At 61.8% G+C, this 10,466-nt stretch overlaps 2 protein-coding genes across 3 annotated transcripts; one reads left to right on the forward strand and one right to left on the reverse strand.

Annotated features, from left to right (window-relative positions):
- Positions 1–1,021: 1,021 nt before the first annotated feature.
- On the reverse strand, positions 1,022–3,343 carry LOC116629141 (transmembrane protein 141). 2 transcript variants are annotated; one of them, XM_032399440.1, is made up of 5 exons: positions 3,232–3,343; positions 2,863–2,929; positions 2,578–2,661; positions 2,195–2,302; positions 1,426–1,850 (listed from the first exon to the last, which is right to left on the reverse strand). In XM_032399440.1, exons 1-5 carry the CDS (start codon positions 3,283–3,285, stop codon positions 1,837–1,839), a joined length of 327 nt encoding a protein of 108 aa, XP_032255331.1. In that variant the 5' UTR covers positions 3,286–3,343; the 3' UTR covers positions 1,426–1,836. The 2 variants fall into 2 exon arrangements, with proteins under 2 accessions (XP_032255332.1, XP_032255331.1); XM_032399441.1 differs by lacking the exon at positions 2,195–2,302 and having other exon boundaries at positions 1,022–1,657.
- Positions 3,344–7,078: 3,735 nt separating this feature from the next.
- On the forward strand, positions 7,079–9,162 carry LOC116629142 (lipocalin-15-like). The gene is made up of 5 exons (XM_032399442.1): positions 7,079–7,174; positions 7,509–7,648; positions 7,724–7,794; positions 8,024–8,134; positions 9,002–9,162. Exons 1-5 carry the CDS (start codon positions 7,079–7,081, stop codon positions 9,160–9,162), a joined length of 579 nt encoding a protein of 192 aa, XP_032255333.1.
- The last annotated feature ends 1,304 nt before the right edge of the window (positions 9,163–10,466 follow it).

The following is a 10,466-nucleotide window of genomic DNA, read 5'->3' on the forward strand; positions in this document are numbered from 1 at the left end:
CAAGGTCGTCCCTCCGTGCGTGTCTGTGTCCTCCTCCCCTCAGGAGGACATGGGCCAGACTGGATCGGGCTCCCCCTCATTTTCATGTAATCATTTCTTTCAAGGCCTTGTCTCCAAATGCAGTCATATGCTAAGGTTCTGAGTGTTAGGGTTGTGACATGTAAATCTGGGGACACACAGTTCATAACCATGGCCGTCACCCATATGCTGTCTAAGACCTCACGCAGACATTTTAGCTTTCCTGGTCATTGCCAGTTTTTAAAAAGTGAGTCCAGTCCCATTTAAAACTCCAAGTTCACCTTCTGCTGTCGCTCTGAGACCTCAGGGGTTTGGCAGGACCAGTCACAGGCACGGTCCTCCCCCGTTCTCCCTGGGCCTCAGGCAAAGCCTGCTCACTGTCCCTCAGTATCGGTGAGGCCGGGGGAGAATGCCTGGCGGTACACAGACCTGGCTCTTCTTCCTCAGATATACAACCCTTGAATTTTAGCGGGCCACGCGGCTGCCCTGAACAAGGCTGTCTTCCTAGGCACCCTGGCACTGGGTGTACCGCACGACTTAGTTTTGGCCAATGGAGTGTAAGCACAAGTGGTGAGTGAACTGTCCTCCTCCCTAGTGACTGGGATGAAGACACGATGGCTGGAGCTGGCACGGCTGCGTGGAACCATGAGGTGCATCAGGAATAGAGGCCATGACAACAGGGAGCAGACTGAATGGAGCCTGGGTCCTTGACCACCTATCAGCCCCGGATCACCCACCTGGACTATTACATGAAAGTAAACCCCAACCCCAGCTTGCTCATGCCATGGTTATCTTTGGCTTCCTGTCATTTTGCCTTCCCACTAACCGATTCCCTGGCGCCTAGTAGGTGCTCAATATTCTTTTGAATGACTGGCTAGGCCAAGAGGTGCAGGAGTTGAGCTGGGGCTGGAGCAGCGTGGCCCTGTGTCGTGTACCTTCGGTGTGACTGGGAGGGCAACTGTTCAGGACAATGGATTTGCCCAGCTGTTATGTAACATATCTCTGCCTCTCCCTCGGTCGGGTGGTTGGGGTGTGTAGTCCTGCGGACAGAACTCCAGTAAGCTAGCTCTGGCCTGCCTCCACGGACCCTCACCTCCTCCTGCCTTGGAGCGAAGTGACTTAACCTGATAGGTGTGTTTGGAATGGTAGGCGGGTAGGCATGGCCACTTCCTGTGCCTTGTCTCTTGGGGGCCAGGTGCTACCTGGCTGCACACCTGCTTTGCTCCCCCGTGGCTAGATGTGTGGAAGCAGACCCCATGTGGGAAGGCCTGCGGAACCGTCTGATTCTGGGGCTGTGTTAGGAGCTGCCCCAGCAGGTGCCCCAGTGTCAGTGCGTGGTGCTAAGGTGACATTTGTCTCTCATCTTCTTACTGCTTTGACGTGCTTCCCAATTGTTTTCGAACTCAGTTGGGAAAACGCAAGGCATTTATTTGTCCAGCAACCCCCAGCAGCAGCTGTCCCCTCTGACTGTGGGGGCTGCCAGGGCCAGACAGGGAGTGTCAGAGCACCAGGGCATGCAGAAGTCCCTTCCACCAAGTGCCCAGGGCCTCTCTGATCCTTTCCAGCTCTCAGCGTCCACCGTGTTTCTCACTGCCCTCTGGGAGACCAACCACCGCAGGGACAGCCCCTCTGGCCTGACCTGGGCAGGAGTAAAGGTTTGCACAGGGTTGGCAGACCTGGCCATGCATGTGTGCAGGGGACACCGTTGGGTCACCTTAGGGTGTGAGGGGGGAGGGCGAGGCTGAGGTGAGGAGGCCCTGAGGGCTATGCTCTAGAAGTTTCTGGCCCCAGGTCTTCTGCGCCCCAGCTGGAGCTCTCCTAGCTGTGCCGATCTGTAGGAGGCAGAGGGAGACAGCTGGAATCACAGCCTCAGCTGCTCACCAGGCCTCTACCAAGAAGGATGCCCCTACCAAGAAGGTGTCTGGCCACTCTTCTTGGGGGGTCCACACTCCCGATTCTGCACCCCCCCCCAGCCGTCCCAGGGCCACCCAACCCCCCCTGCACAAGGGGCTCAGGAAGGTCTGGCTGTTGCATGCCACCCACTCCCGCCCCTCCAGGTGGACAGGCCACAGGGGAGAGGCCCTGTCCAGCCTACACCTTGAGCCCTGGGCTTGCCTGCCTAAACCTCTGGCCCTGGAGCCCCAGGCCCTGCTTCCCGCTGCCCCCGGCCTCTCACCTGTGCCCCTGTCTCTGGGGAGCTGCCCCGTCTCCAGGAAGAGCCAGAGGTTACTACATCTGTGCGACTCCACTCGGGTCACCCAGTAGCTGGCCACTGAGCCTGTGACTGGGGAGCGGGGGGCAGGGGCCAGTGGGCTGTGGGCCTGGGCCTCTGCACCTCTCAGGGAGAGGGGGCCTGGGCCCAGGCTTCTTGTGGGCAGATGGTGGTGGTGGGCTTGGCAGGACTCCCACTGAGAACTAGGACCCCAGCCCAGGAGGCAGGGATGCTGGGACCACAGCTTCCCCACCCCTAGTGGGAACCCGCCCCTGCTGAAGAGCCAGCATCCCCTCCGGCAGCTCAGGTGCACGTTAAGGCCGCAGGTGCAGGCCCTGGGTACCCACCCACGGCCACCAGCACGCTCCACTGGAAGGGGTACGGAAGCTTCCTCCGAATGAACATCTGCAGGCCGAAGGCTGCACCCGTGCCTGCCAAGAGCCAAGGGCCCCATCAGCCAGCCCGTCCACGAGGCTGGCGGGGGACCCACCTGGGCGCCGTCTGAGTGCCCACAGCCCCGGGGAGGCTCCCAGCGTCTGAGAACGGGCGGCCCGACGCCACCTGCTGGGCACTCAGGGTGAGACAGGAGGGTGAGGTCTCTCCAGACCCCAGGACTTCCGGACCCAGCCTACCTGTGACAAAGGTGAAGATGCCCTTCACGAAGGCCTTCGACTGGCACGCGGCGTACTCCCCCAGGCCCTGGGATGGGGGAGGAGTGAAGGCTCAGCTCCCCTCCCTCTTCTTTCACAGGCCCTCCTGTCCCTCCTTCGGGCACACTCTGGCCGTAAGGAAGGGGACCACGCATCGGGAGGCCCTGGGGGCTTGGACACATCGCACCTGCCTCCGTGTCCACCCAGGCTGCACCGATTCCCATAACAGGAGGGTCCCCCCGCTCTCGGTCCCTCTTCCCTGAGGAGGGTAACCCCCCTCCGAGCCCGCAGCCGCCCCGCTCAGGTCAGCTTCTGAGGTCCGGGGCCCGCGTCCCAGGCCAGCCTTCTCACCGGGTGCTTGGCGGCCACGGTGTCGTCCACCCGGGACAGACCCAGGTTCACCATGGCTGGCAGGTCCCCGGAGCGGGCGGGCGGAGCCTGCGCAGGACGTGCGGAGGGGCGGGTGCGGACAGGGGGCGGGGCCTGCGCAGGAGGGGCGGAGGGGCGGGGGCGGCAGGGGGCGGGGCCTGCGCAGGACGTGCGGAGGGGCGGGTGCGGACAGGGGGCGGGGCCTGCGCAGGACGTGTGGAGGGGCGGGGGCGAACAGGGAGCGGAGCCTGCGCAGGACGTGTGGAGGGGCGGGGGCGAACGGGGAGCGGAGCCTGCGCAGGAGGGGCGGGGCCTGCGCAGGAGGGGCGAGTGTGAACAGGGGGCGGGGCCTGCGCAGGAGGGGCAGAGGGGCAGGGACGAGCACGCCGCTGATGTTAACTGAGGGGCAGGAGCCCCTCATGAAGCCCACTGCGAGGTGCCCAGCCCTGGCCCATTTCCTGGAGGGACACGGAGGGCACACGCAAATTAGGAGAAGGTGGACAGTGTGTTTGCAGAGCAGCTACGCAGACATGGGTGGGACGCGGGGGACCCTGAGGGCGGGGGCAGGAACCTAGAGCTCAGAGCAGCAGAGCTGAGCACCCCAGGTCAGAGGGTCAAGGGGAGGACCTGTTCCAGCATGTAGAGGGGGGACTGTGTAGGTGAGGCCCCCCAGGGACTATAGGGGGGGGACCTGGCCAGCACAAAATAACCTTGATTCATCTCCCAGCTCCTGCTGGGCCCCCCTGGGGCGGAGCCCAACTGGGCAGGGGGCCCCGGGGCCCTTGACATCGTCCACGCAGTTTGAGCTCCCTCCGTGGTCAGCAGGGTGGAGGCTCGGAAGACCTGGAGATTCCTTCTCCTCCCCTGAGGACAGGGGTCTGGGGTTAGGAAGCTCCCTGGAGGCAGGAACCTGACCGGAGCCTGGGCCTGGGGGAGATGGTCAGCAGCCCTGACCAACCAAAACCAGTGAGAGTTTACTGGAAGGATACTGGGGCTCCTGGATTAGCAGGAAGCTGGAGAACCAAGAGAGTGGGAACGGGGGCAGGTCCGGGGGTCTGGTGAACAGGAACAGAACAAGAACCTCCAAGGGGAAGTGTTGGGTCTGAGCCATGCTGGGGTCCTAGCTCCAACCAGCCCCTGAGTCCTAGCCCTCCTCCTCGAGGCTCAGACCCCAGGGCAGGCCACGGGGGCTGCTGGGCAAGGTGGCAGCCCCCCACACCTGTGCCCCTTGGCCTTCACAGCGTGATGCTGGGAGGGGGTGAGGCCGGGAAGCCAGACAAGGCTCCAGGCCTGAGTGCCCGCTGCAGCCGTGGACAAGGCCGGCGATGCCACCCGCACAACCCCCGGGCTGCAGACGTGCTGGCATGGTATAGACGCCCCGGGTTTTAGCGGACCTGCAGGCCAAAGCGACCTTCCTCCCTCATTTATCCACAGCTATGAACTGAGCACCTTCTGCAGCCGGAGCTGTGGAATCAGAAGCCAACAGGCCACCTGCAGCTCCTCTTGTCCCCGAATTTATAGTGTGTGGAGCAGAGACAATAAATAAACCCAGAAGAAAATGCGGATTAAGCTCCAAGCCTGGAGGAAAGAGACGGGGGTGGGGTATAGACTGGGATTTGAGGAGGGCTGCTTGGAGGAGGCAGAGGCCACAAGCTGCCCAGGGAGCAGCAGGCTCCGAGCTGGTGCCGGAAGAGCCACAGGACCAGGGGGCTGGGTTTTATCCTCTGTGCTATGATGACTCCGGAGACTTTTAAGCAGGGGTGCATCAGATTTATGCCCACTGTGTGGCCGAGGACAGAGGGAGCCAACGGGTGGCTGGGCTGTATTGAAGACGGTCAGGGATGGGCTGGTGGTGGGTGTGTCTTCCGTGGGTTGAGGGGTTGCCCTGCACCTGGGAGGCTCCTCGGGGGGGTCTGCAGGTTGTTGTCTGTCCCTTGGTCCTTGCCGAGCCTTGGTCCTGTGGTTGGTGTGGGCGTCTGTCCCTCGGTCCTTGCTGAGCCCGGCGGTCCTGTGGTTGGTGTGGGCATCTGTCCTGCCCCCACACTTTTCCTTGGAGCTCTGGCCTTGGAGTGGGGTGGGGAGGACTTGGCACTCCTTTGGCCTTTCTGTCCCCCAACCCAAGAGGTGCGTTTGGGGGAAGATTTCGTAGGTATTTGTAGCTTGTATAGATGCGTTTTAAACAGTGAGGTCTAATTTGCACGTAGCAGAACTCACTTTTTATTGTCAGCTCTGCGAGTTTATAGACAGACGCAGGCCCTGCCACGGCTGGGCATCTTCCTGTTCCTGGGGACTGGCCTATTCTGGAAGGTTCTAGAAAGGAATCCCCATCTGCAGTCTTCCTGAAAAGGCCTCTCTCACTCAGGAATGCATCCGGGATTTGTCTAAGCATGTTACCTGAGTGGATGGTTTGTTCTTTCCATGCCCTCCTGCCATGGAGGACCTGTCATCCTGGTAGCCGCGGGAGATACTTGGTGGCTTCTGCTTTTTGGTGGTGGTGCGTAGAGCCCTCCAAACACCCACGAGCAAGGGTTTGCCAAAGTTTTCATTTTTCTCGTGTAAACACCGAGGTGTGTGATCGTCATATTGTCCGGGAAATGAGTGTGTCCCTTTCTGAGAATCGGCCACACGCTGGCATCCCGGCAGCGAGTCCTTGCTGGATGGCGACCGGCCGCTCCCAAAGCTGCGGCGTGTCTCAGAGCAGCTTCGCCTTACGTGTCCCCTGACTCACGGACGCAAGTTCACGTGTTTATTTTCCATCTGGACGTCGTCTTGGGTGAAGTGGCTTTTCAAATCTGTTGCCTGTTTTTTTTTTTTTTTTTTAACTTGGGTTGCTTATTTTTCTTATCATTGCATCTTGAGAGTTCTTTACAGATTCAGGATTTAAGTCCTTTATCAGATGCGTGTTCTGTAAATATTTTCAAGTCCCAGTGACTCTGGGACCTGGCCAGAGCTGGGATCCCCTGAAACCCAGAGCAGGCGGCACTCAGAAGCCTTCTGCTTCTCCCCTCCTTCCCTGCTGGGGGACGTGGGTCTTTCTCTGGCCCTGTAGGCCCTTCCACTCTGGAGCACTTAGCAGCGCACGCCCCCGATCAGAGGCCACCAGGTGGTCCTCCAGTGGAGTCTCTGTTGCTCTGTCTGCGTGCACACGAGAGGTCACTCGGGAGGCCTTGCCAGTGACCCCCACGAGCCCGTGGCGCCTCCCTGGCGACACTCGGGGCTGCACGCTTATGCAACCATTGATAAGGTGGTTGTGACGCCATAATCCACCCTAAGTGGCGGCTCAGCTCCGCCCTCCAGACGGGCCCGCTGGCGGCTCAGTTGGTGGCTGCGGAGGGGGCGGTGGGGTCCGGAGTGAGGGGCACCCCGGCCTCTGATGTCCCCTCGGTCACGGTTGGGCTGGCCAGTGGTGACTCCACTCCTGTCGGGGGGGAGTGAGTGAGGACTTTGGGGGCCCAGACCCTGAGTAGGGGCCCGCTGCCTAGAGCACCCCCAAGCACCCTGGGCCCCCAGCCCCAGCAGTCTGGAGGTGGATGGAGGCCAAGATGAGGTCTCTGCTTGGTCCTAGGTGACTGGCTGGCAGGTCTGGATCGGGAGAGGTGAGAGGTGAGAGCCCGCCTCTCTGGAGCCCTCCAGGAAATGACCCCTGGGGCTGGTGGGGGACCTTGGGTGATTGTGCGGGACAATGGACAAAGAGGGCTGAATTTCCAGAGCCACGTGCCTTCTGCTGCCCGACTGCTCCTCGGTGGGGCCCAGCTGGTGGGCTGGGCTATAAAGCCTGGCCTCCTGGGGCTCGGATTCAGGTGCCAGGGGCTGGAGAGCAGGCATGGTGATGAAGTGCGTCCTGCTGGGCCAGGTCCTGGTGCTGCTCTGGGTGTCCGTGGCTTGGGCTGAGGTCCTGGTGCAGCCCGATTTTGATGCTAAGAAGGTAACAGAGGCCGCTGTGCTGTGTCGCAGGTGGGCGTGGGGCCTGAGCCCCACGGGAAATGCTAGCACCATGGGGTAACAGTGCGCCGTCCTCGGACCCTTGGAGCCTCTCTCCATTTAATCCTGAAACAACCCTGTGGGGGTAATTACTGACCCATTTTACGGTTGGGGGAACCGAGGTCATGCAACCCACCCAGGTAGGTGGCAGAACAGGGGCTCAGGGCAAGAGATGGGCACAGAAACCCCCGGCCGTGTGGTTCCAGACAAGCCTGTGTGGCCATGTGGCTTTGTGGCCCTGGTCCCAGGGCAAAGCCAGCCACCGAGCTGCTTTGCAGTTCTCAGGCCTCTGGTATGTGGCCTCCATGGTCTCCGACTGCAAGGTCTTCCTGGGCAAGAAGGACCACCTGCTGATGTCCACCAGGGCCATCAAGGCCATGGCGGGGGACAACCTCAGTGTCCACATGGAGTTCCCTCGGTGAGTGTGATGGGCTGGGGGTGGGGGTAGGCTGGGCCAGCAGCTGAGAGTGAGTCCCGGGCTGTGCACCCCCAGGGCTGATGGCTGTCACCAGGTGGATGCTGAGTACCTGAGGGTGGGCTCTGAGGGCCACTTCAGAGTCCCAGGTAGGTCCTGCTCCACCTGCCTTCCGGGACCCCTGACACAGCTTCTCCATGGGATGACGTGGACTGTCCTTCTACCTGGGACCACCCCCATCACCATCTCCTGCCCCTCCCCTCCTTCCCTCCACCTTCTGCCCTTCCCTTGAGCCCCGAAGCAGAGGACAGTGTGGGTGGGGGTCAGTGTCTGGGCCCTGTACACTTCTCCATGGCTGCGTGGCCCCCTCCCCTGCAGCCCTGGGCTACCTGGACGTGCGCATCGTGGACACAGACTATAGCTCCTTCGCCGTGGTCTATGTCTACAAGGAGCTGGAGGGAGCGCTCAGCACCATGGTGCAGCTCTACAGTGAGGGCGCCCAGCTGCCCGCCCTCCCTACTCGGGCCCCCACTGGTCACTGCCCACCTGGCCCTCTCCTCCCCACCCCGGCCCCTCCCCACCTTCTCTGTCTCCCCCCAGCCCCACCCCTCAGGACCTGCCTCCCCACATCAATCACCCCCAACTTCAAGCCAAGAAGGACCAGACAGGGGTGGCAGGACCCCCCAGCTCTTCGGATGGGTAGGAGTCGGCTCGAGGGGCCTCTGAGGGCCGGGCACCCTGGCTGAAGCCCATGCAGCTCTCTGGCCTCCTGAGGGTGGGGACCCACTGCCTGAGAGCCTAAGTGGGGGCTGAGGTCCTATTTTGCTTTAATTTCTGAGGGCTTTGACAGAGCGAGCCAGGGGCTCCCCAAGGTACGGAGGTTGGGGTGAGGGCTGGACACTGGTTTTGGCCTGAGGGGTGGGGGCCCAGGGGGACATGGCCCTGGGGAAGAGCCAGGCCATCCCAGTCTCCCAGATACCTCCTGTGAATTAGGAAAGGACACCCTTCTGGGTGGCTTCCAGTCCCCATTGATCCCCCAGCCAGGCAGGCACCTTTGTGCAGTGCACTACCTGCCCAATCTTGGGGGGTAGACCTGCTGTCAACTCTCAAGGAAGAGCACTGAGGCCAGGAGAGCTCCGCCCCCCTCCCCTCTCTTCTGTGAGCCCCAGGAGACCTCCGCCCCCCTCCCCTCACCTCTGTGAGCCCCAGGAGAACTCCGCCCCCCTCCCCTCACCTCTGTGGGCCCCAGGAGACCTCCGCCCCCCTCCCCTCCCCTCTGAGAGCCCCAGGAGACCTCCGCCCCCTCCCCTCTCCTCTGAGAGCCCCAGAGCTCACAGGGGCCCTCCTCTGCCCCAGGCCGGACCCAGGAAGCAAGTCCCCAAGCTGTGAAGATCTTCCGGGACTTCTACCCCACCGTGGGGCTCCCGGACGACATGATGGTCATGCTGCCCAAGTCGGGTACACAGGCCCCTTCCCAACTCCTGGGAGTGAGCCAGACGAGGTGGCATCTCTTGTGAGGGTGGGCTGACAGGCCCTCCAGCCGCTGCTGCCCACAGCCACCTCTTTCCCCCGACACACACTAAGGAAGAGGTTTTGGGCCACCAGGAAGGGAGAGTCTTTCAGTGGGTGGGGCTGTTTGGGGGCCCAAGGCACCCAGGGGTCGGGCTGCCCGAAGCTGTGGGCATCCCGGCCGGCTCAGCCTCGCAAGGACTATCTTCCTTCCCACAGATATGTGCTCCTCTGGGGACAAGGAGGCTCCCTGACACCTGCGGAGACCCACCTTGGCCCTTCCCAGGTAGGAGGGAGGCAGGGTGACTCCTCCGTCCTGTTCCCCAGGGCCGGTGTGGGCAGCCCCTGGCCGCCTCTGCCCTGGCTGCCGTGCACCCTGCCTCCCGCGATCCCACGCCCCACACCCTCCACCCAGGTGCCTGGCCGTCCACTTTCACGATTCAGGCCTCAGCTTACATGCTACCTCTTCCAGGAAGCCTCCTCTGATTTCCTAGGGCTGCCTTAACAAATTACCACATATGACAGAAGTGTACTCCCCACAGTTCTGGGGGCCAGAGGCCCAAAGTCAAGGAGTGGGCCGGGCTGGTTCCTTCTGGAGGCTCTAGGGCAGAATCTCGGCCTCTCCCAGCTTCTGCTGGTGCTGGCAGTCCTCGGCGTCCCTTGGCTTGTAGACCCACCCCTGCTACCTCTGCCTCGATTGTCACACAGCTGTCCTCCCTCTGCATGTGTTCAAATGTCCCTCTTCTTATGAGGACACCAGTCACAGGGGCCGGGCCCACCCTACATCCATGACGGTCTCATCTCCATCCTTAACTGGTCACATCCACAAAGACCCTGTCTTCAAGTAAGGTCCTGTTCTGAGGACCTGGGTAGACATGAATTTTGGGGGATGCTGTCAATCCAGTATGCTGCGTGTCCCACAACCTCTGACTCACCCCCTGGGTTGCTGGGCCTTGGAACTGTCTGGGTATTTGGTCTCACCCAGAGGGTCCCATGAGGTAGGAACTGCCACCTTGCGGATCACTGCTGTCACAGGGCTAGGTCCCCGGGAGCCCTTGGGACATGGAAACAGGTGGGCTCTTGGGGACACCTTCCCCCTGAGTACATGCCAGGAAACTGTCCAGCCCCTTGCTGAGTTCACAGTGAATAGTTTGGGAACCCACATAAAACAATAAATAACAGAAGTGTCAGAGGCAGCCCTGTGGCCCCTCCTGGCAGGCCTGTGTTTGTGTGGTGGGGCTCCTTCCTCACCCTGCAGGGAGCGTGCCCGGCACCCCTCCCGGCACCCCTCCCGGCACCCCGCCCGGCACCC

The sequence above is a fragment of the Phoca vitulina genome, unplaced genomic scaffold (genome assembly GCF_004348235.1).
Source record: "Phoca vitulina isolate PV1807 unplaced genomic scaffold, GSC_HSeal_1.0 scaffold298, whole genome shotgun sequence".
Lineage (NCBI taxonomy): Eukaryota > Metazoa > Chordata > Mammalia > Carnivora > Phocidae > Phoca > Phoca vitulina.

Coding starts and splice junctions, on each gene's coding strand:
- LOC116629141 (XM_032399440.1), bottom strand. CDS start 3,285: ATGGTGAACCTGGGTCTGTCCCGGGTGGACGACACCGTGGCCGCCAAG. Junction 2,930..3,231: donor CCGTGGCCGCCAAGCACCCG/GTGAGAAGGCTG, acceptor CCCCCATCCCAG/GGCCTGGGGGAGTACGCCGC. Junction 2,303..2,577: donor GAGCGTGCTGGTGGCCGTGG/GTGGGTACCCAG, acceptor CCCGCTCCCCAG/TCACAGGCTCAGTGGCCAGC.
- LOC116629142 (XM_032399442.1), top strand. CDS start 7,079: ATGAAGTGCGTCCTGCTGGGCCAGGTCCTGGTGCTGCTCTGGGTGTCC. Junction 7,175..7,508: donor CCGATTTTGATGCTAAGAAG/GTAACAGAGGCC, acceptor GCTGCTTTGCAG/TTCTCAGGCCTCTGGTATGT. Junction 7,649..7,723: donor GTCCACATGGAGTTCCCTCG/GTGAGTGTGATG, acceptor GTGCACCCCCAG/GGCTGATGGCTGTCACCAGG.